The 22,380-nt window shown below is 35.9% G+C and overlaps 1 protein-coding gene across 2 annotated transcripts in view; it reads left to right on the top strand.

Annotated features, from left to right (window-relative positions):
- gbe1b (glucan (1,4-alpha-), branching enzyme 1b) overlaps positions 1–22,380 on the top strand; it is a 168,834-nt gene that overhangs the window by 10,026 nt on the left and 136,428 nt on the right. For both annotated transcript variants that reach the window (XM_048161402.1, XM_048161403.1), the window contains exons 2-3: positions 13,922–14,091; positions 18,259–18,374. In XM_048161402.1, the coding sequence (XP_048017359.1) occupies positions 13,922–14,091; positions 18,259–18,374 (286 nt within the window). The remainder of the gene's footprint in view (positions 1–13,921; positions 14,092–18,258; positions 18,375–22,380) is intronic.

The following is a 22,380-nucleotide window of genomic DNA, read 5'->3' as shown; positions in this document are numbered from 1 at the left end:
TCATCTTGTGTAGACCTAATTTTTGCTAGGACTTTTTTGCACAGCTGTTTTTTTTTTTTTTTTTTTTTTTACTCTTACATTTTTAAAAGAAAAAGCAGTTTGTATAGCTTATAGGGGTAGGGGTTTGTGGTTGTAGGGGTTTGCTTTAAGGCAGGAACACACCAAGCCGACGGTCGGCCAGCGGGCAGTTTTTCTTCGTCGGCCGACTAAGTTTTCTCAGTGTGTTCTGCACCGTCGGCTGAAGTTGGTCCTCGTCGGCTTTTTTTCGGCCGATTCGACATGTTGAATCGCCGTTGGAGCTTGTCGGGCCATCCGATCATTCTGATTGGCTGTTCAGCTACTGCCGTCTGCTGTTCGGAAAAGCATTTCATCTCACGCAGGCGCAGAACTGAAGTGCTACTTGGCCGTCGGCTGTTTAGCGTCGGTTTGGTGTGTCAGGGCAACTTTGGACACAGACGCTGCCGACGTGAGCCAACCCCGCAGTTTGCTTTCGTCGCCACTAGTTCGTCGGCGTCGGCTTGGTGTGTTCTGGCCTTTAGGGGTTTGTGGTCTTTAAGGGCACCAGAAATAAGTGGGTCTCACAGGTAGCACCAAACTTTTGGTCACGTCACTTAAGGTGAGTGAAAGTGTCAGATGATTCCTTCCCAAATTACGGGCCACCAGCTAAGGACACGAAAAAAAGAAAAAAGGATTATAATTGTAGGGCTGCACGATTAATCGTATTTTAATCGCGATAACGATATTTGCTTCTCTCGATTGATTACAAATAATCGTCACAATATTGGCCCACTCATTATTTATCCTGAAAACGTGTTTTTTCTTTGGGATGTGCTTGTGGTTGCCAGATGCAAAGAGCTTAAATCCCCCAAATAGAGCTTTTCCCTTAAAAGGATATACTTTCTTCCTGGTGTTTTTCTTAATTGAATGAAGTTCTTGTCTTCGTGTCCTCATTTAGTGAAACAGCAGATGATGAAAACTCTATGAGCTTCACACATGATTGAGTATGTGTAGTTGACCAAACTGTGATGAGTAGAACATGCATACTTCTCTGCTGTTTAATATTCACAGACACTATAGTCCATATCACCGTTTGATTAATAGTGCAGCCCTAGTTTTGATTTATTCATCCTAATATTGCCAGATTCGGTGACATTCCATGTTAAATTGTAAATTCTGAAAATCATAGGGTCCTATTAAGTGATTGTACTTGGGTTCTTGAGGACACGCATTGACTGTTGTGTGTCTGCAAATTCCATGAGATGACCCATTTTCCATTTTTAGGCTTTAGAATGGTGCTCATGAGCATCCCCTTGTGGCTGCTATGCAACCTCAGTTCACTCCACAGTGAATTATTACCCAACAGTCTATGCGGCATCACCAAAGTGTGAACTCAAAGGACAGCCGCAATGGCTTAGGCTGGCATTTGGGACAGGCCCACAGTCATACCAAGGTCTTGAATGTCTCTATGTGTAAACAGCAGCCATGTCACCCTGTTGTTCCCAAAATAATTATATCAGTCAGGTTTTCCAGCTGTGCATGGAAAAAATGGTGATGTAAGACCACCAGTGCACCTACGCTAATGAACTGTCTGATTGAGTGAGTCTCATAGAACCTGTCAAGAATGTTTTAAAGGGTTAGTTTACCCAAAAATAAAAATTCTAAAAAGTCATGTATTACTCACCCTCATGTCGTTCCACATCCGTAAGACCTTCGTTCATCTTCGGAACACAAATTACGATATTTTTGATGAAATCTGATGGCTCAGTGAGGCCTGCATTGACAGCAAAATAATTAACACTTTCAGATGCCCAGAAAGCTACTAAAGACATATTTAAAACAGTTCATGTGACTACAGTGATTCAACCTTAATGTTATAAGGCAACGAGAATACTTTTGTGCGCCAAAAAAAAAACAAAATAATGACTTTATTCAACAATATCTAGTGATGGGTGATTTCAAAACACTGCTTCATGAAGCTTCGAAGCTTTACGAATCTTTTGTTTTGAATCAGTGGTTCGGCGCGCAAAAGTCACATGATTTCATTAAACGAGGCTTTGGTGTTTGGGAATTTCAATGGTTCACTACGTGGGGTGTAACTTTGGCAGTTTGACGCACGCTCCGAACCACTGATTCGAAACCGAAGCTTTACGAATCTTTTAAGCTTCATAAAGCTGTGTTTTGAAATCGCCCATCACTAGATATTGTTGAATAAAGTCATTATTTTGTTTTTTTTTTGGCGCACAAAAATATTCTCGGCGCTTCATAACATTAAGGTTGAACCACTGTAGCCACATGACCTGTTTTAAATGTAACTTTAGTACCTTTCTGGGCGTTTGAAAGTGTAAATTAACTTGCTTTCAATGCAGGTCTCACTGAGCCATTGGATTTTCTCAAAAATATCTTAATTTGTGTTCCGACATAAGGGCAAATAATTAATGACAGAATTTTCATTTTTGGGTGAACTAACCCTTTAAATGGCATTTTTCAATGAGGCTGTTTTTACCATTAGATGCATTGTGACGTTTTCATCCCCAAAAAAGGCTGCCGTTAATCTATTTTACATTTAAAATTATACATTTTCTTATAAATGTATACTCAATCCCATTTTATAAAAAAATATGAAACTGTTTTCAGCATTGATCATAATAAATGTTTCTTAAGCAGCAAATCAGCATGATTTCTGAAGGATCATGTGACACTGAATAATGATGCTGAAAATTCAGCTTTGTCATCACATGAATAAATGACATTTTAAAATATATTTAAACGGTTAAATTGTAATAATATTTCACAATAATACAGTTTTCCTGTACTTTTGATCAAATAAATTCAGCCTTGGCGAGCATAAGTGACAAATTTTTGAACAGTATATATTTTTATATTTAATAAAGTAGTACTCATTTTCTTCATGCAAAATATAATTTCTTTTTTTATGCCATTCAGTCAGTCGGTCAATCAATCAATCTATCAATCAGTGGTACTGTATATGTTATAATAGGATATGTGGTAAATATGGTTAGACTTTGAGTTAAACTTCCTATTTTCTTGTATATTTTGTCATCTGTTTTTTTTTTTTTTTTTTTGTTTTTTTAATTTCTCTAAAAAATACTTTCATGTAACCTCAAACTTTCTTTTGACACAGTTTCACAAAGACTGCTGGGAAAACCCAGCATTCTGTTCTCTAGACTGTGTCTCATTGCATTCTCTCAGCTGATTCTGAAAGAGCATGAAATACAGTCTGATTTGGTCTCCGTCTGGGATTGATATTTCCCAGCAGTCTCTCTCTGACAGTTGCTCAGCCGACTGTACATCTGTGAGAACAAACAGTTGGAACTAAGTGAACAAACGATGAGGACGGTAGGAAGGTCAAAGGGTAACGTGTCCTCCAGTCTGAATGATATGAGCACAATTTGTTAGGCCTGCAAGGTGGTTAAACAGAATGATCTTGGTTCAAATCCACATTTAGGAACTCTGGGATATTGGCCTAGTAGTTGGTTAAGCCCTTGAACGAGGCACTTAATCCAGAGCTGATTGGTGCAGCATGGGGCTTGTGTCAATACATTTCACTTTCTTTAACGCAGCTTTTGTTTAGAAACCACTAGTGTTTGTTGTGTGACATTAGGATAAGTTAATCTATTTGATTAATTAATCCGCATATAATGTACTTGATTTGATTACAAGTAAACACTTAATTATACAACAAACTTTTTTAATGGGACTATCTTTTAAAGCTTAACAGTTCTTTGTGTAAATTACACTCTGTTGCATATGTATGAACTTGTTTATTTAAATACTATTCGATTTTAGACATGACTTTGTTGTCTGAGACAAATTTTGGGAATCGTAACAGATTTCTTTCATTGTAGGGCACACTTTGATGGCTTGGCTTGGCATGCTCACTGACTGCCAAATAATTGCCTTTGAGATGAGTCGAAGCCTCTGACGAACTTCTGACAGTGTCAGAAATTTTGGGTTGAAGTCCTAAAATGTGTCTGCTCCTACGACAGGCCATCTCCACGAATTCCCTCTTATGCCCAGCCAACTGTCTCCAAACTTTTGTTTTCTGTGCCAGGCAAAACATTGCCAGCATTTCTGTAAGGGCTTGCTGGGTTTGTGTGTTACCATTTAATTTTGGCAATATTAGAACATGGCACAATTGATCATCCAGTCAACGCCGTCAATCTGCTTTGGGCTTTTATCTCACCGGCCACGTGTCGTACAACGCGACAAACAACAAACTTAAAGAACAGAAGAAAAAAAAATCACACAGCAGACACCCAGCTTTAGAAAGGACATCTATAGTCTAGTAATTTGCACTCATTATTACTAATAAGCAGGTTTGCTGGAGTTCTGATTTCTCTGACGCTCAGGTTCTGGTAATGACTGTGTTGGAAATCAGCTTCCTATGAAGTCACCTTGACTGTCTGATTGAGATGCAGTTTCTGATCTCTCCTCTAGACTCTAATCATCTGGGACACGAGCCTGCGGACATGCGGAGAATATCACTACCTTATGGTGCGGCAGTAGGCCAACCCTCCCTCCGCTCCTCAAACACTGATTTCTTGTAATGGCAGTGACTCTCATAATCACAGAGCAGCTGAAGTTTGACAGTCGGCATGGACTGGGAGGGGTCGGATTAATTTTCTTGCAAATAGCTATCAGGTGTTTGCTTTCGTGTTTGCCTTTTGGGTGTCCCAAATACACTGAAGTTGTATTGAATAAAAGTGTAAAACACCTTTTAGAGGGAAAAACAACACTTTTCAGGGACCATTTAAGTTGTTTGCCCTGCTCAGGTCGGTGTCACAAGATTCGATTGCCTTGTAGAATCCAATCCCTCTTAATGTTGGCTTGAAACTGAAGTTGCAATCTGTCTTTTCTTCCCTGTTGTGATGTATATCCAAGAAAAACGGCTTCTCGAACTAGAAAAAATGTTGGAGGCGGGACTGGATTTTGTCCATGGAGAATTGATTGGATGGTTTGATGGCTGTGGTTTGCTATTGGTTGATCTCATGTGAGTGACAGGTTGTCCCGCCCTCGCATCAGAGAAGAGATGTCCTGCAAGAGGGAGGGGAAGTTATTTTGATTAAAGATTACGAGAGCACATGAATTTAAAAACATAATGATGTGCACGTATAAATTATTTTTAATAAATATCGCAGTGTTCAGTGCTATTAGTGGTAGTATGTAACTTGTGTATATTTTTGGCTTGCAGCAGGCTAATCAGCTAGTGATATGCTACATAAGCTAAATTGTTCACAAAAATGCTAACATAGCATGTTAAATAGTTTAATTTTACCATTGTAAAGCTTTAGGTATGGCATGTAACATGATATTTAAAGGGGCTCTATGTAGGAATGACACCCAGTGGTCGAAATAGGTATTGCAATCCAAGTTCAAAATATTGTTTGCCCCGCCCCCTCGTTCAAAGACGCGGGTTGCCAGCTTGAGGAAGCGCAACAAGAGGGAGCGCAATTGACAATGAAAGACACTGTTAGCTGATGAGTTGATTTATCTGTTTTAATATGCTGTCGTTCATAGAGATGTTTAGATGGATGCGGAGGCTTTTTAGGTCAGGTAGAATCTGCAATTCTCTGACCCAGTTTGTTTGCTGGTTTCCATGACTACAATATGCGGTGTTTTCCGCCAACTGGCACATTTCAAAGTAGAATATCTGGCTGTAGCATTGTTTTTCTGAGGAACAAGTAGGTGAACTTAGCATGTTTCCTAAATATCTGCAAACACATTGGGGAATTTTTATGCTTTATTAAAGTGAAAATCTTACATATAGCCCCTTCAATTAATCATTTAAAAGACATTGTCATATTTTAGAGCTGCATGATTCTGGATAAATTGAGAATCACAATTTTTTTTTGTTTGTTTCGAACAGAGATCACGATTCTTCCACGATTCTGAACCGACAACTAAACAAAATAACGTAATTTACTAGGTTCTGGCAAAATGTTAATTGCTGCAGTCAATTTAAAAATGTTTAATTAATTTGAATGAATTATTTTAATAAAAAATGGTTTGAACGAATGATTCAATAACTCGCTCACTCGCTTCACTTGTTTAATGACTGGATGAATCAGCGTTTTTGAACGAATCTCTTGAATGAATGATTCAATAATGATCAATTTTTTTTATTTTTATTTTTTTACCTGCTGGTGTAACAATGCAATTGATGCAATCATTATTTGAAGGGCAAAGTTACTTTCAAATGGTGGTTTGCTCTTTTTTTTTTTTTTATTGCTACCATAGACATCAGTGTTTATATCCGAAATATAAACTTTATCCAGTTCTTCTGTGATAATTTGAATGTTTGTAACCCAGAAATAATGATACTGTGTGGTTGAAAAGACTGGCTATGTTCAGACTGTCAGTCCAAATATCTGTTTGAAATCCGATCAGATTTAGCGAATGTGAACATTAAAAAAATCATAGAAAAATCCATTTCGAGCTACATTCATGTGGTTTGAAATCCTATTCAAATTGCATCAAACTGCTCTGATTTAGTGTGGTTAATGTGACTTTCTCACGCCACGTAAAACAGAAACATCAGATGTTGTTATAGGAAAATGTCACTGCAGAAACAAGGTTGTGTTGTCGAAAACTCCCGGATGAGCAGAAAATGACAAAATTACAGAGACATGTTTTGAACCATTCACTGTAAACCCTAGAGATGGTTGTGCATCCCGAAAATCCCAATAGATCAGCAGTTTCTGAAATACTCAGACCAGCCTGTATGGCACCAACAACCATGCCATGTTCAAAATCACTTAAATCACCTTTCTTTCCCAATTCTCATGCTCAGTTTGAATGTCAGCAGATCATCTTGACCATGTCTACATGCCTAAATGCATTGAGTTGCTGCCATGTGATTGGCTGATTATTCACATTAATGAACAGTTAAACGGGTATACCTTATAAAGTGGCCGGTGAGTGTATTATACTGCATTTTAGTATCAAATCATCCATTCTCATTCGTAATGATAGCAGACAAGGATGAAGGATGGATTAGTAGGCCAGTAACCTTTTTAAACGTGACACCGTTACGGTGCTGTCCATCTGTGCATTGATTTATGTTAATTTCTTTTAATGCATGAAAAGAAAAAAATCTGTCTCCTCACTCCAAAAATATGAGCTCGACTCTGACTGAATATGAGCACATTTGTATTCATATAATATTTCTGTGCATGTTTAAGTGGTCCATGAGAGAAACTTTGAAAAGGCTTAAAACCAAATGCCAGAGGTTAAACGGCCTCGCTATGATCTCAAATGTCAATGAATTAATTCACGAACAGCCAAGTTTGACGGTACCGCTTTACATGAAGGTGGTGCGCATACTCTTTTGATGATAAAATTTGCGTTACACGTACTGTACGCTGACCCTTGCGTAAAACGTAAATTATACTTTGGGCTTAAGAAACTTAAGAGTTTCGACTAAAACCAGACTAATCGACTAAGTTTGACTACAGTACTTGAGTATTAAAAACAGATTTTATCATTTTTATATAAGAAAATATGTGGTTTGTATAGGGTTTGCCATGTTGTTAGAGTGCCCCCACTCCTTTTATCATCTTCCACGTGAAAACTGTCTTTGCATTTGCATAGTAATGTTTTAGCACAGCTCTCCCCTAACAACCAGCCTCAAGCAAGACCCAGTAAATGTGTAGATTTTTACCACATTCCTAGGAGAAAAATGTACCACAAGTGAGCCTAGGTCAATGTTGGGCACGTTACTTTAAAAAAGTAATTAGTTACAGTTACTAGTTACTTCTCACAAATAGAAACTGAGTTACATCATTATCAAAGTAACTAATTACCAGGGAAAGTAACTATTGCGTTACTTAAAAATAAATAAATAAAATAACTTGGATGCCCCCAATATTAAATATAAACCTAAAAATAAATTATGCTTGATCCGACTGGTGACTCATGATCCGCTCTTGCTCATGACGTGAAATTGTACTGTAGGCCTACTATACAGTACAGTCCAAAAGTTTGGAACCACTAAGATTTTTAATGTTTTTAAAAGAAGTTTCGTCTGCTCACCAAGGCTACATTTATTTAATTAAAAATACAGTAAAAACAGTAATATTGTGAAATATTATTACAATTTAAAATAACTGTTTTCTATTTGAATATATTTCACAAAGTAATTTATTCCTGTGATGGCAAAGCTGAATTTTCAGCATCATTACTCCAGTCTTCAGTGTCACATGATCCTTCAGAAATCATTCTAATATGCTGATCTGCTGCTCAAGAAACATTTAATGTGTACAATTGTACAAAATATTTGTGTACAATATTTTTTTTCAGGATTATTTGATGAATAGAAAGTTCAAAAGAACAGTGTTTATCTGAAATCTAATCTTTTGTAACATTATAAATGTCTTTACTGCCACTTTTGATTGATTTAATGCATCCTTGCTGAATAAAAGTATTCATTTCTTTAATTTCTTTTCAAAAAAATAAAAATAAAAATTCTTACTGACCCCAAAGTTTTGAACGGTAGTGTATAATGCCACAGAAGCTTTGTATTTCAGATAAATGCTGTTCTTTTGAAGTTTCTATTCATCAAGGAATCCTGAAAAAAAAAGTACACAACAGTTTTCAACATTGAAAATAATCATAAATGTTTATTGAGCAGCAAATCAGCATATTAGAATGATTTCTGAAGGATCATGTGACACTGAAGACTGGAGTAATGATGCTGAAAATTCAGCTTTGCATCACAGGAATAAATTACTTTGTCAAATATATTTAAATAGTACACAGTTATTTTAAATTGTAATAATATTTCACAATATTACTGTTTTTACTGTATTTTTAATTAAATAAATGTAGCCTTGGTGAGCAGACGAAACTTCTTTTAAAAACATTAAAAATCTTAGTGGTTCCAAACTTTTGGACTGTACTGTACGTGTTGTTAGCCATTAAAGAAAACGTAGATATATAATTTTAAAAAGGCCTATGTTATGTTTTAAATTCATCTATTTGATTATGAAAAGTGAACGGCATGAGTAAGATAGAATACATCATAAGATGCGCAATATATCGGGAGGAGTGGATCAGACATGATTTTGACCACTTCATTAAGTTTTGTTTTGTTGAAAGCCTTTCTTTAAAGTGAATTTTATTTTGTTAAAATTATATCTTAATTTTAATCTATGTTTCATCAACCAATTGCCTGGATTTAATAAATAAGAAGCAAATATAGCAGACAGTATAATAATGATATGGAGGCGCCGGCGCGATCACTTGCACGTGAACTGGAGCACGTCTATGAACCGAAACTCAGCGTATAGGCTGCTTGCCTCACAGACATGAGAAATATATCTATAGAAAGATTGAAATGTCTGAACAACTACTAGTAGACTCGAAAAAAATTATTTCAATTTTATATTTTCGATCCAACATCTCACAAAGGTAAAAAGTAACACTGTTATTCCCATCACTAGGGTCCGTTCATCCACATTTAAGCAACATCAAAATTTATTCAAAATAATTCAGGAAATCAAAAAATGACTTGGGACATTTGTTTTGAAGGTGTCTGGGACCTAAATGAACAAGCCCAAAGGGTTCTGTTTGACCATGCCAGGCCTGTCAGCTCTTCAAGTGTAAAGTTCACATTGAAGATGCTGACATATTTTGGCTATGCAGACTGGAACAGCTTGCCCTCTTCATCCTCAGGCATCACCCAAGAGCTTTCTTCTTCTTCTTCTCCCATCAACATGTCCAGCAGTGGACATTAAAGGGGTCATGGATTGTTTTTAAATTTTATTTAAATTTTAATATGTTCCTTGATGTTCGCTTATTAATAAAGTTTTAAAAGCAATCCAGGACACCATTACAATAAACCATCCACTAGGCAAGTGTTAGCCATTAAACGACTGAATGCCAGTCATATGCAAATGCATTTGCCCGTGTAACATCACAGATCCTGCAATGAGCCGTTTTTTCGAGCTTGATTAAATAAATGCTTTGTTTATAATGAGGAGAATGTTTTAAGCTCTGAAACTTGCAAGATGTTTTAATGGTACAAAGACCTCTTATATGTCAAAAGATCAAGGCAAATGTAAATTATCATGTCATGACCCCTTAAATCGGCGACTCTCATTGAAAACGAATGACTTCCAGTTGTTTTATCGCAGAAAATCTCCCTGTGTGTGAATGCTGTAGGCGTTAGACAGACTGCTGAGAGTTTAGCTGTTTAGATTCTGCATTTAATTCTTGTAGCGACGGCATCCAACCGGGGAATCTGATAAGCAGCAGGTGGCAAAGGGGATCTTGAATGCTATTGATTGTTTTTAAGTATGAGGATTAGCCATAAGGTGTTCTCCAATGTGTTGCGAGCATTTAAGTTTCAAAAGCAGATGTTAAGTCACTTTTAATGTAGAGCTGTGGAACAGAAGTATTGGTTGTTCAGAAATAAACAAGTAAAAACTCAAGAGCTTGTTTCTTTTAAGCTCTGAAGTGCCTTAAATGATGTTTATTAAGGCAGACTTTTGCCTTTGTGCTGTTGAATGTGCAGCCATTTTCAGCTCATGTTTTCACATACTATGATGTAACTCTTTGTTATTGTCAAAAAGCACTTTTACACTATAAAATATAATAGAATAGAATCTTTAATGTCACAGGACCAGGGTGGGTGTAAATGGATTTAGAATAGCTTTATATAACTCGAGTTCTATGGACAAGTAAATCTTACATTTCACCAAAAAATAAAAGTAAAATGAATAATAAAATAAATCTATTTTTGGCTGCATTGTGACATTATTTTATAATGATTAATTTCATGATACTTTTCAGTGATTTGTTTTTAATTAAGTAGTTTAGGGGGCTTATTGCAGACACACACACACACACACACACACACATACATATACACAGACATTAGCTTTCACAATGTAGCTGTGCAGAATCGAACAAGGAGGTGTTGACTGACACCAAACTTACTTGATTTGTCTGAAGAAGATTGTGTCTAATGTGTCTTCCTGATGAGATGGTCCGTGTTGATGTGCCATTTTAGAGAGCAACAGATATGGGTGCCTAGGAATTGTATAGTCCGTTATTGCAATTTGTTGGCCGGAGAGTTTGAGGTCTGTGATTTAAAGAAAAAGATTACTTATTTGATTTGATTCAAAATTGGTCCTTCATTAGTTATTGTTAACACATCAGGTGATTGTTTTCCCTGATTACTAATATTGTTTTCCCTGATTACTAATATTAAAATATTATATATATATATATATATATATATATATATATATATATATATATATATATATATATATATATATATATATATATATATATATATATATATATATATATATATATATAGGGCTGCACGATTAATCGCATGCTATTCTCACGCGCATTTCGTCAGTAAAGCCGGTTCCCTGATTACCGCTAAATCACCATCACCTGCTTTCAAATGAAGCGGCATTTAATAGACAGAGCCGTAGGTCACTGAAAAGCCACGCAATATCGCGTTCATATCGCAGATGAATCGCCTGCGATAATGAACGCGATATTGCGTGGCTTGTCTGTGAACTACGGCTCCGTCTATTAAAAGGCGCTCCGTTTAAAAACAGGTGATGGTGATTTAGCGGTAATCAGGGAACCGGCTTTACTGACGAAATGCGCGTGAGAATAGCATGCGATTAATCGTGCAGCCCTAATATATATATATATATATAATATTTATATATATATATATATATATATATATATATATATATATATATATATATATATATATATATATATATATATATATATATATATATATATATATATATATGCACAACCTCTTTCAAAGGTTTGTGATCTGTAAGAGTTTTGAAAAGTATCACCAAGCTCACCAATAATGCATTTATATTATTAAAAATACAGTAAAATAGTAATATTGTAAAATGTTTTTTACAAATTAAAATAACTACTTTGAATTTTGATACATTTTAAAATTTAATTTATTCTTGTGATGCAACGCCGAATTTTCAGCATCATTATTCCAGTGACACATGATCCTTCAGAAATCATTCTAATATGCTGATTTGCTGCCCAAGGAACATTTCCTTTTATTATCAATGTTGGAAACAGTTGTGCTGCTTTATATTTTTGTGAAAAATGTGATAGTTTAAAAAAAATAAAATAAAATTATTGCATCCTTGCTAAATAAAAAAATTGGGATTGTGTGTGTGTATATATGTGGGTCATTGACATGATGTCATTTTTTTTTTTTTTTTTTTGTCCAAAGGCCTTAATAATAATAAAAAACAAAGACACAACACCTTTTTTTTATTGAATCCAAAAGGTTTTAATTATATTTTGCTACATATAAAGGTATTTTGAAGTGTCAAAAGGTCATTTGGTTTAACCATCCAAAGGCCAATACAGCCATTTAATTTGTGATTAAAATATCTTAAAATGTAATAAATGTATAGATTTTTATTCTGGCATGATTTTATATCATCATATATCAACATAGTGCCAAATTGTATTAAAATTATGTATAGAAGTCGTTGCTTTGTTATGAGAATGTCTGGAAAAATTGTCATTGATGTCATTCGGAGTAACCAATATAAAGGGAACATTTTGGATCAAGTCATGCGGTCAGTATCATGTGACAGGGTGTGACAGACACCTGCACAGGACCACATTCATGTTTTTACTTGCTCATACGCATGTCCCGAAACATCAGGTCATTCGGTACAACCGCTATAATACATGGAAAATGTTGTAATATTTCAAATAATTTGTACTAAATATAAAATGTTTGATTGTCCTTTTGCTAGCTAGCTACATATCAGCCTGTTAGCATTTTTTGAAAATATCGTCAGTCGGTATTACCAAAAGTGTCATTCGGTAAAACCGAAATTTTGGTTAAAACAAATGACTTTTTTGGTGACAAATTTTGTCCATCTTGTAAAAAATGACAAAAGCAGTGTTAATTGATTATAAAAACCATATAATCTCATTGTTAACACTTAATAAAACTTAAAAATTATTTTTTTTACTTAAAAACATAATGTTTTATGTTTTTTTTTTTAATGGAAATTGAACAAAAATATGTTTTATATAAACATTTTTAGTAACCCAAATTAACCACAATGCTTAACAAATGAAAGGTTCTTCATCTCATTAGACTATTAGATCATTATATTATCACTTTATGGATGCAAACCAAAAGATTTTTCATAATAAATTGATGTTTGGCACCAATGCAAAAGCAACTTCTTCACATTATGAAACATCCAAGTTAAAAACAAACAAGCAAAAAGAATCTGAAATATCTAACATGGTATAAATGGATTTCAAAAGTGGCACATTTGTATTAGATGTAGATACTATTGTACCATCAAACAGCCAGTGCTTCTGTGCATTCACGTGAAGCTAGTGTATTTGTGAAAAAGGTACAGAGCCTTGTGGCACACCTTTTTTGACGGCCAGAAGGTGGGAGGTGAACTTTATTTGCCTTGTAGAAAATCAAGCAGCACTTGGCTGGCTTGATGCCCATATTTCTGTTTAAGAAGGTGGATGATATTGAAAACAGATGTGAAGTCAAAGAACCGGATGCATGCCTAGGTGTTTAGTGTGATGTAATGTGTAGTGAGATGCCAAGTCAGTGGCATTCTCCATCAATATACATGAGTGGGCGACTGTTTCAGTTTAAGCCAAAAAATAAAACTGGTTAACAGCCTTTCACGTTTCTTTAAGTTGGTTTTCTTGTGTATACTTGTTTTGTATTTCACCCATAGCATCTTTATGGTATGATATATATTTGCTATATAACTGATGCTCAGAGACATTATGCATGTTAAATTTTCATACGATTTACTGTTGTGGAGCTTGAGATACAGCAGACTGACTCTGTCTGATTCTCTCTGTGTTTTCCTCTGCTTTATTTTTGAAGGTATGGGCTGTTTGAGAAGCAGCTCGCACTCCTTGAGGAGGCCGAAGGAGGCTTTGATCAGTTCACACGCAGCTATAACAGTTACGGAGTACAGCGGATGCCAGACAACAGCCTCGTCTTTAAGGAGTGGGCCCCGGCCGCCGAGGCTCTGTTCCTCACTGGAGACTTCAGTATGTCTTTTCTCATTCTAAAATGTAACATACGTGTATATGACTCTGTACATCAATGATTATTTTTAATGGCTTACGATATTACGCTATACTGTACTAGGCTTAAAATACAACGTGGTTTTGTGTAAATAAGGTCAAATATTTGATTTATTTTCTGATTTTGTATATTTAGTAAAATTCAAATGTAATGTACAAGTACATGACTATGTACATCAATAATGATTATTTTACTAGCTTAAATATGGTAACGGCATTATACGCTTATAATAATTATATTTAACTATACTTAAAATACTATGCTTAAAACGCAACATAGTTTTATGTAAATAAGGTCAAATATTTAATTTATTTTCAGATTTTGTGCAAATATTGGAGCGTTATACAAGCTTTGTCAAGCTTTATCGCAATTCATAATTCAGAAAGTTTTGTTATTGTACTGATATTTTGTTCCACTGCAGAATTCATAAATCATACAAGAGTTAGTCTGCCTATTCATTTATACCTTATGTCAATTTGTAGTTGACTGTTTGTTCTGTTTGACAGATAATTTTTTTTCATCTTAAACTAGATGAAAGAACGTTGCGTTCAGGTTAAGACAAAAAGAAGATTCCCTTCAAGGTTATCTGAATTGCCTACAAGACCAAATACAGTCAGTCAGTCAGTCACTAAGGGCCTTTCTTTTGAAATCTTTTGTTGTCAAAGTCTAGTATAATGATTTCTCACCAAGAAAGTGCATGAATGCAGGATTTGAAGGCATTTGCTTGTCTTTTCTAGTCATTAGGAAATGCAAGTTTTTTTCTAAAAGAAGTAATGAGCCAGACTTTATAGACTGCAGGCCAAATTCTGCAGTCTTTGATCACATGGCATTGCTTTTGAATAAACAAATGATTCTTAGTTGTTTATTTATTTATTTATTTTTCAGAGAGAATATATGATAAATTAGACAACAAATAGATATACATCACTATTACTGTTGTTCATACTAGGGTTGGAGTGTGAAACCCCTAACCCTAATATAGCCCTAATTTTAAAGGTCCCGTACTTCGTGATCCCATGTTTTAAACTTTAGTTAGTGTGTAATGTTGTTGTTAGAGTATAAATAAAATCTGTAAAATTTTAAAGCTCAAAGTTCAATGCCAAGCGAGATATTTTATTTAACAGAAGTCGCCTACATCGAACGGCCAGTTTGGACTACATCCCTCTACTTCCTTCTTTAATGACGTCACTAAAACAGTTTTTGACTAACCTCCGCCCACAGGAATACACAAGAGTTGCGTTTGTAGAGTGTGTTTGTCGCCATGTCGTCGAAACGCTGTTATTTTCATCCCGCAGTCCAATCACCGGGTCTGATTCCGGCTCAAATTGATAGGGTAAAATTAAAGACATGTTTACAATAACACTGAGCGCGTGCATCTCCACGTTATGGTAAGAGGCGTGACCTTTCCGGGCAAGATGCGCTAAATTGCTGTCGAATCACAACACAGGAACCGCTGGCACAATCAGAACTCGTTACGTATTTCTGAAGGAGGGACTTCATAGAACAAGGAAGTCATCAGCCCGTTTTTATGACAGTGGAAACAGCGGTATACAGATAAGTAAATTATGTGAAAAATACTGTATTTTTTTACACGCGAAACATGAACACATGTTATATTGCACCCTATAAACACAATCAAAGCTTCAAAAAACCACGAAAAACGGGACCTTTAAAATTTGGCATGCAACTTGTGCAGCAGACATGAATTATAACTCAGATCATGTGTTTTTGTTGTTGTTTTTTTAATTAGAGTGATGTGCTATTTCACTGTAAAAATAGTCTTTTAAATAGTTGCCAGAAAATCACCATAAAAAAAAAAAAAATCACTAAGGGTGTGTTCACACTTGTAGTTCGGTCCGGACCAAAAAAGAAAATAATACATTTAGTCCTAGTTCGCTTAGCATTTAAAGATTGGAAAAAAAACAACAACATTTGTGACGGATCTTAACATCCAAAATAATGCTGTGCTCTGGGCTAAGTGCGCTCATTGTACGTGCATACGTATGATGGTATTTTGACCAGCTGAGAACTCGTGAAGAGATTATAAAATGTGTAAAGGAGTCAAAACAGTTGCACGCAAATGAAGATCTGCTGCAAGGAGACAGTGTTTCTGATGCTTGTACCAAACTGTAATTATGTACCTCCTATGACGAGAAAAACAGGTATGCTTCAGCATTCTGTCCTTTTTAGGGTCACATCTTGTGACATCACGTCCTGTTTTTGGTTCGTTTAGATGTCCTTTGTCTGCTGCATTCATATTTCAGTCGAACCGCACCAGAGTTCTTTTCAGGGGTCTCGGTCCGCTTGTTTGAAGCGCATCAGGGTTCTGATCACAGCGTTCACAATTATTCAAATGAACCGCATTAACAGAGTAATTAGTGTTCGTTTTAATCAACCCAAACCTGAACACACCCTAAAAATACAGAGACATTCCCCTTTGGGGATTTATAATGTAGCATTGTATCATATCATATTGTTTTAGGTATTACAGTATGGCATATTGGTACCTGTTGGTACCAACTTACAAAGTGATAATGTTGAACTACCAAAATCTGCTTTTTACCATAAAATGTGAAAACCAGCATAATAGGGTGACCAGATGAGATTGGCTGAAATTCGGGACTGTCTGTGGTCTGGGGTGATGGGCTTCTATGATATTAGACTGCGTAGCCTATAATAAAAGACAATGAATTTCAAACCTGAACCAAACATATTTTTATTCAAAGTCATCAACAGTCTGTTATTAGTCTTTATTCTGCCACAAAAAACAACATTAAAATCATGAACTCAAATGTCATTGTGAAAAGAAAAAAAAAAACAATGACTGTTGTAAGTATCACTGTCCTCCTCGCGGCCGCAGAAACTTGCGCTCTCTTCATCGAGGCTTAAAACAAAAAGGGCATGCATATCTAAATTCGCGCCTAGCCGCCTAAAGTATTTTTTTAGAACTTAGAAAAAAGATGCTGCAGCCAATGAGCAGTCGGTGGGGGCTGGTTGCAGGACGACTCAACCTCCGCAGACAGTTTTTAATGTTTATCAGACAATAACTAGCCTACTCAAGATTTTGCTTTAGTATAATTTTCGGGACAATTAGGGCCAGATTTGGGATTTGGGACAACAGTTTAGATTTCGGGACTGTCCCGAAATTTTTCGGGACGTCTGGTCACCCTACAGCATAATAATATCTTTTGTAAAATAGAAAGCTACATGTTGAATCAAAGTTCATCGTAAGTAGCCTGTCCATAAAACATAATTCTCATACAGTAGATGATGCACCAGGGTAACGTGCATGACACTAAAATAATGCATTAAACAAGAATTAAATATCTGAAAATGTAACTCAAAACACCCAATATACTTATAACCAAAAAAGAAAGAAAAAAACAATAATCATGAGATCTATTTATCGTTAATCATATGGTAATTCGTATTTTTTTTTTTACTTGCAGAAACCATACATTTTATAGTGTTTAACAGTAAAATTAAATGCAATACAATGTTAAACCATTTACATTTATTTGCCGTATATGGTAAGTTAACCAATTAACAGGTTTTACTGTAAAAATTCCATATAATTTCTGTATAAAGAAAGTGTATTTTTCTAAGCATATAAATGTATGCTTTTTACCTGGTGGAGGATAAAACAGACAGAAGTTGACTAGATTATCTAGTTTTTTAAATTAATTTAATTGTGCTTCAGTTATTAGACATGTATGCAACAACATCAACAAAAATCATCTCCATTTGCGCCATAAAGACCCATTTGAAAATGGTGTCAAATTAGGCATCGCTAGGAGTCGGAATTAATCAATCTGGCCCTACTTTACAAGTCTGATGTCCCATGTTGTGGGGCGTTTCAGTGGTTATTTCAATTCAAAACTCCCAAGTTATGGCTATGAATAGTCTTTTTTTTCCTTTCCCTAGCAATGATTCAGAACACCTTAGCAATATCAAAGCAACACACAAAAAATCACTCATAAAACATCTTACCAAACGCATCACAATGTCTTTGCAAGTTTTGCACAGTCTAGAACTGCTAAATTTTTCATCATAAAATGTCAAAATCCAGTTTAGATAATATTATATATCCAACATGGAAAGTTTGAACTGTAATTCTTTCTTTTTAATAGATGACTGGAATAATTTTTCGCATCCCTACACTAAAAAGGAGTTTGGCAAATGGGAGCTGCACATGCCCCCAAAAGAGGACAAAACACCTGCTGTCACTCATAACTCCAAGATGAAGGTGAGCAGACACATTTGCTGGTTTGTTTACTTCATTAGCCTGAACGAGGCGCTGAGGTATCATGAAGCCTTTATGCGCTGTCAGGATGGATTTATTATTCACCGGTTTTATGGATGGCGTGTCAATGTTAAAGATACAGGAACAGCTGTGACTTTCAAGCCATTTGAAGCTCTTCAACAGCATATGTTTTAATAACGCCATTCCAATTTGGAGTTTCTCACCCATGAGGTTTAGGTTGTACATTCAATTAAAGTCAACAAGCTGAATGGACTTTATTTACTTTAACACACTTTCCTGATATTATTGTTAATGATTCATCTGTGCATTTTATTTCTTTGTAATCTTGCAGTAAAATGGAATAACTTGCTCCATTACTTTCCATCACCTATTGGCCATTGGGTCAATGATATATAAGACTGTCCAAGATAAAGAAAAGCACAAAATGAGATGTTATGGAAATAACATCACAACATTTATTTCCATCAAGAGGTGCATCAGTTGTACGCCTTCTCTATTCTACTTACAGGAAAAAATGTAACTGGCGCTGCGTTCGTTCCGTAAGTAGAATAGGGAAGGCATAGGACATACAGCATAAGCTTTTGCATATTTGCATATTTAAATCCAAACAGCAACTTTTCATTTTTGACCAGGCAGTGTATATTGAGCTCCTGTTCATCACAGACCTTAGTTCAGGCATTTCAACCAAAAACAAAACAACCATTGACTTCGAGACGATGGAACAGGAATTGTTTTTGGCTTACAAAAATACTTCATCCCTGTATCGCTCTATAGATCCAGTTGCTGGCCATCAGCATGAGATTAATTTCTAATCTATCTGTGTACAAAGCTGTTACAGTATCTCTTTGTTTAGTCAAGCCTCTTCCACTTATGCTGTCCGTTATGTTGTGTGACACGCTGGCAGAGGCTTGATTGATGGCAGGTAGGTGCCACTCACTGGGCACAGGCTGCTTTTCTGCTTGCTTTGTTCTTGTTGTCTCCTTGGGTCAGGCTCCGGATGATAAGAACCAGATGCAGAACCTGGCCCTGTCCCAGTTCAGGCCCCCAGAATGGACTCGGATGAGTTGATTGTCAACTGGATTATGTTCCTGGTGAAAAGTGGTCCAGTCAGACTTTAATTATGCAGGAAGTGGACTGTCCTTTTCTTTCTGAGTCATGCCTCAGGCTTAGGAGAGACCTTGTGTTGTTATGGGCCTTGTAGGATCTTATATGCACTAAATTCAAGACATTTAGGCCTGGTTTCACAGATAGGGCTTTGATTAAGCCAAGATTAGTTCAATTAGGACATTTAAGTAGCTTTAATAAATGTGCCTTAGAAAAAAAACAAAAAAACATTACTGCAATTATTACTATTGCATCTATTTTAGTCTAGGCCTAAGCCTTGTCTGTAAAACTACTACTACTGTCCACTACAAAAAAAAAAAAAAAAATCCTTTGTTAATGTTAGTTAATAATACAAAAAGTAAAATGTTCATGTTAGTTCACAGTCCATTAACTAATGTTTAAGGGGACCTATTATGCAAAATTCACTTGTGTCACAGTGTGTACATAACCACCCTATAATGGTTTAAATGCCCCCACTCATTTTTATTAATCCCCATAAATCAGAAGCTGTGTCTCAGAATAAGCCTTTTGCAGTTTCTATGCAATGTGACATCACTTTGCATAAGCCCCACCCATGACTGCTGAGGGAATCTGCCCTATTAGCATAGACCCCGCCCTCAATGAGCTGTACACAGTCCGCCATGTTTAAAGGGTTAGTTCACCCAAAAATGAAAATTATGTCATTAATGACTCACCCTCATGTCGTTCCAAACCTGTAAGACCTCCGTTCATCTTCGGAACACGGTTTAAGATATTTTAGATTTAGTCCGAGAGCTTTCTGTCCCTCCATTGAAAATGTATGTACGGTATACTGTCCATGTCCAGAAAGGTAATAAAAACATCATCAAAGTAGTCCATGTGACATCAGTGGGTTAGTTAGAATTTGTTGAAGCATCGAAAATACATTTTGGTCCAAAAATAACAAAAACTACGACTTTCAGCATTGTCTTCTCTTCCGGGTCTGTTGTCAATCCGCGTTCACGACTCCGCAGTGACGCTGCTGACGTAAGACCCTGCTGACGTGTTATCTGGTGCGCCCGAGCTTCGTTTACAGTCTGAGGGAGACGCTGTAAACAAAACAACCTTCGCAAACATGTCTAAGGATTTCGACACAGAGGAAGACTTGCAGTTTTTTGCTCAGCCATATTTATTTGAACCCGAATACACGGACGAAGAACTAAGAGCGATGGAAGAAGCTCCTACACAGCAGCAACCGCTGTCACAAGCAGCATCACTGCGGAGTCGTGAACGCGGATTGACAACAGACCCGGAAGAGAAGACAATGCTGAATAAAGTCGTAGTTTTTGTTATTTTTGGACCAAAATGTATTTTCGATGCTTCAAAAACTTCTAACTAACCCACTGATGTCACATGGACTACTTTGATGATGTTTTTATTACCTTTCTGGACATGGACAGTATACCGTACATACACTTTCAATGGAGGGACAGAAAGCTCTCGGACTAAATCTAAAATATAATCTAAAATAACTGTGTTCCGAAGATGAACGGAGGTCTTACGGGTGTGGAACGACATGAGGGTGAGTCATTAATGACATAATTTTCATTTTTGGCTGAACTAACCCTTTAATCTCCTCGCCAGAACATTAAACAGCAGCATTTAAGTAGGAAATGTATTATTATTAAAGCTACTAAAGTTATTTATTCAAGAGCAGTGAGTGATTTTCTGCTTTTCTTTTGTTGTTTGGTTCATATTAACAGCATATATATCAGAAGGTACTGTATATTACGCTGCTGTCACTTTAAAAGACAGATCTAATATACTTACGCGATTTCTTTACTTGCTATTTATGTTCACAGACAAAACCGTCTATGTTTGTGAACTTTGTATTATGTGAATGTGTATTTGACAGTTTAAGCACAATAAGACATGAAAGAGAACTTAGTTTAATACTCACTAGATGCGCCGTCTGACAGCCAGCTTTCTGTGTGCGTGCTTTGGATGTGTGCGCTCAGAAAACCATATCAGAAGTTTAAACTGAAATGGCTTTAAAATGCATGCAGGTAATAAACTTTCATGATTATGAAGAACTGCAAAGTCACATGAGCGTGATCAAAGCCAAACAGATGTTTGGTTAGCTTTTGGCAGAGTATCTGAGGCACGAGCTGTACAAGCTCCGCCCTCTTCAGGAAAGTGGGGTGGGGAGCAGCAGCTCATTTTACATTTAAAGACACATGCACGAAAACAGCATGTTTTTCCTTTCACTCAAAAATGATGATCTGTGGGGTATTTGAGTTGAAACTTCAGACACATTCTGGGGACACTAGAGACTTCAGTGCCTCCCAGAGGTTTGAAATATACTTGCGGTGGTAGCCGGGTGAAAAATCCTGTTTATCACATGGTCTGCTACATGTGATAAACAAATAATGTGTGATTTTTTTTTTTTTTTTTTTTTTTTTAAACAGTATTTTTATTTATTGAAATTAATTTTAATTACATAGCATTCTATTACATTTAATTACATACTAATATTATGCATTATTATGCATTGTAAATTATGCAAAATTACAGCATTTAAATGGTTCTCCTTATCCTATGTTCTCCTTGCTGTCATATAGTGTCTCTCTCATTGAATGGGACACAGAGTAAAATTTATATAATGAATAATATATGTGTCAAATAATGTTCGTAGTCTCTTCCTCCTGTGGGGGAGACAACAATAATTTACTATGAATTCAATGGAAATCAAATTAAATACAATTTATTATGTAACCAAAATACCAATAATGCCCAAAAGAAAAAGAAAAAATGTAGCGTGTGACTTTTAATTATAAACAAGCCCTAAATACACAGGGACTCTTATTTTGAAATGTCTGTACCATTGCAGGCTGATCCTTCAGATTCTTACAACCGTATAAAACAT

This window comes from Megalobrama amblycephala, linkage group LG16 (genome assembly GCF_018812025.1).
Source record: "Megalobrama amblycephala isolate DHTTF-2021 linkage group LG16, ASM1881202v1, whole genome shotgun sequence".
NCBI lineage: Eukaryota > Metazoa > Chordata > Actinopteri > Cypriniformes > Xenocyprididae > Megalobrama > Megalobrama amblycephala.
This window is presented reverse-complemented; position numbering and strand designations above follow the sequence as displayed.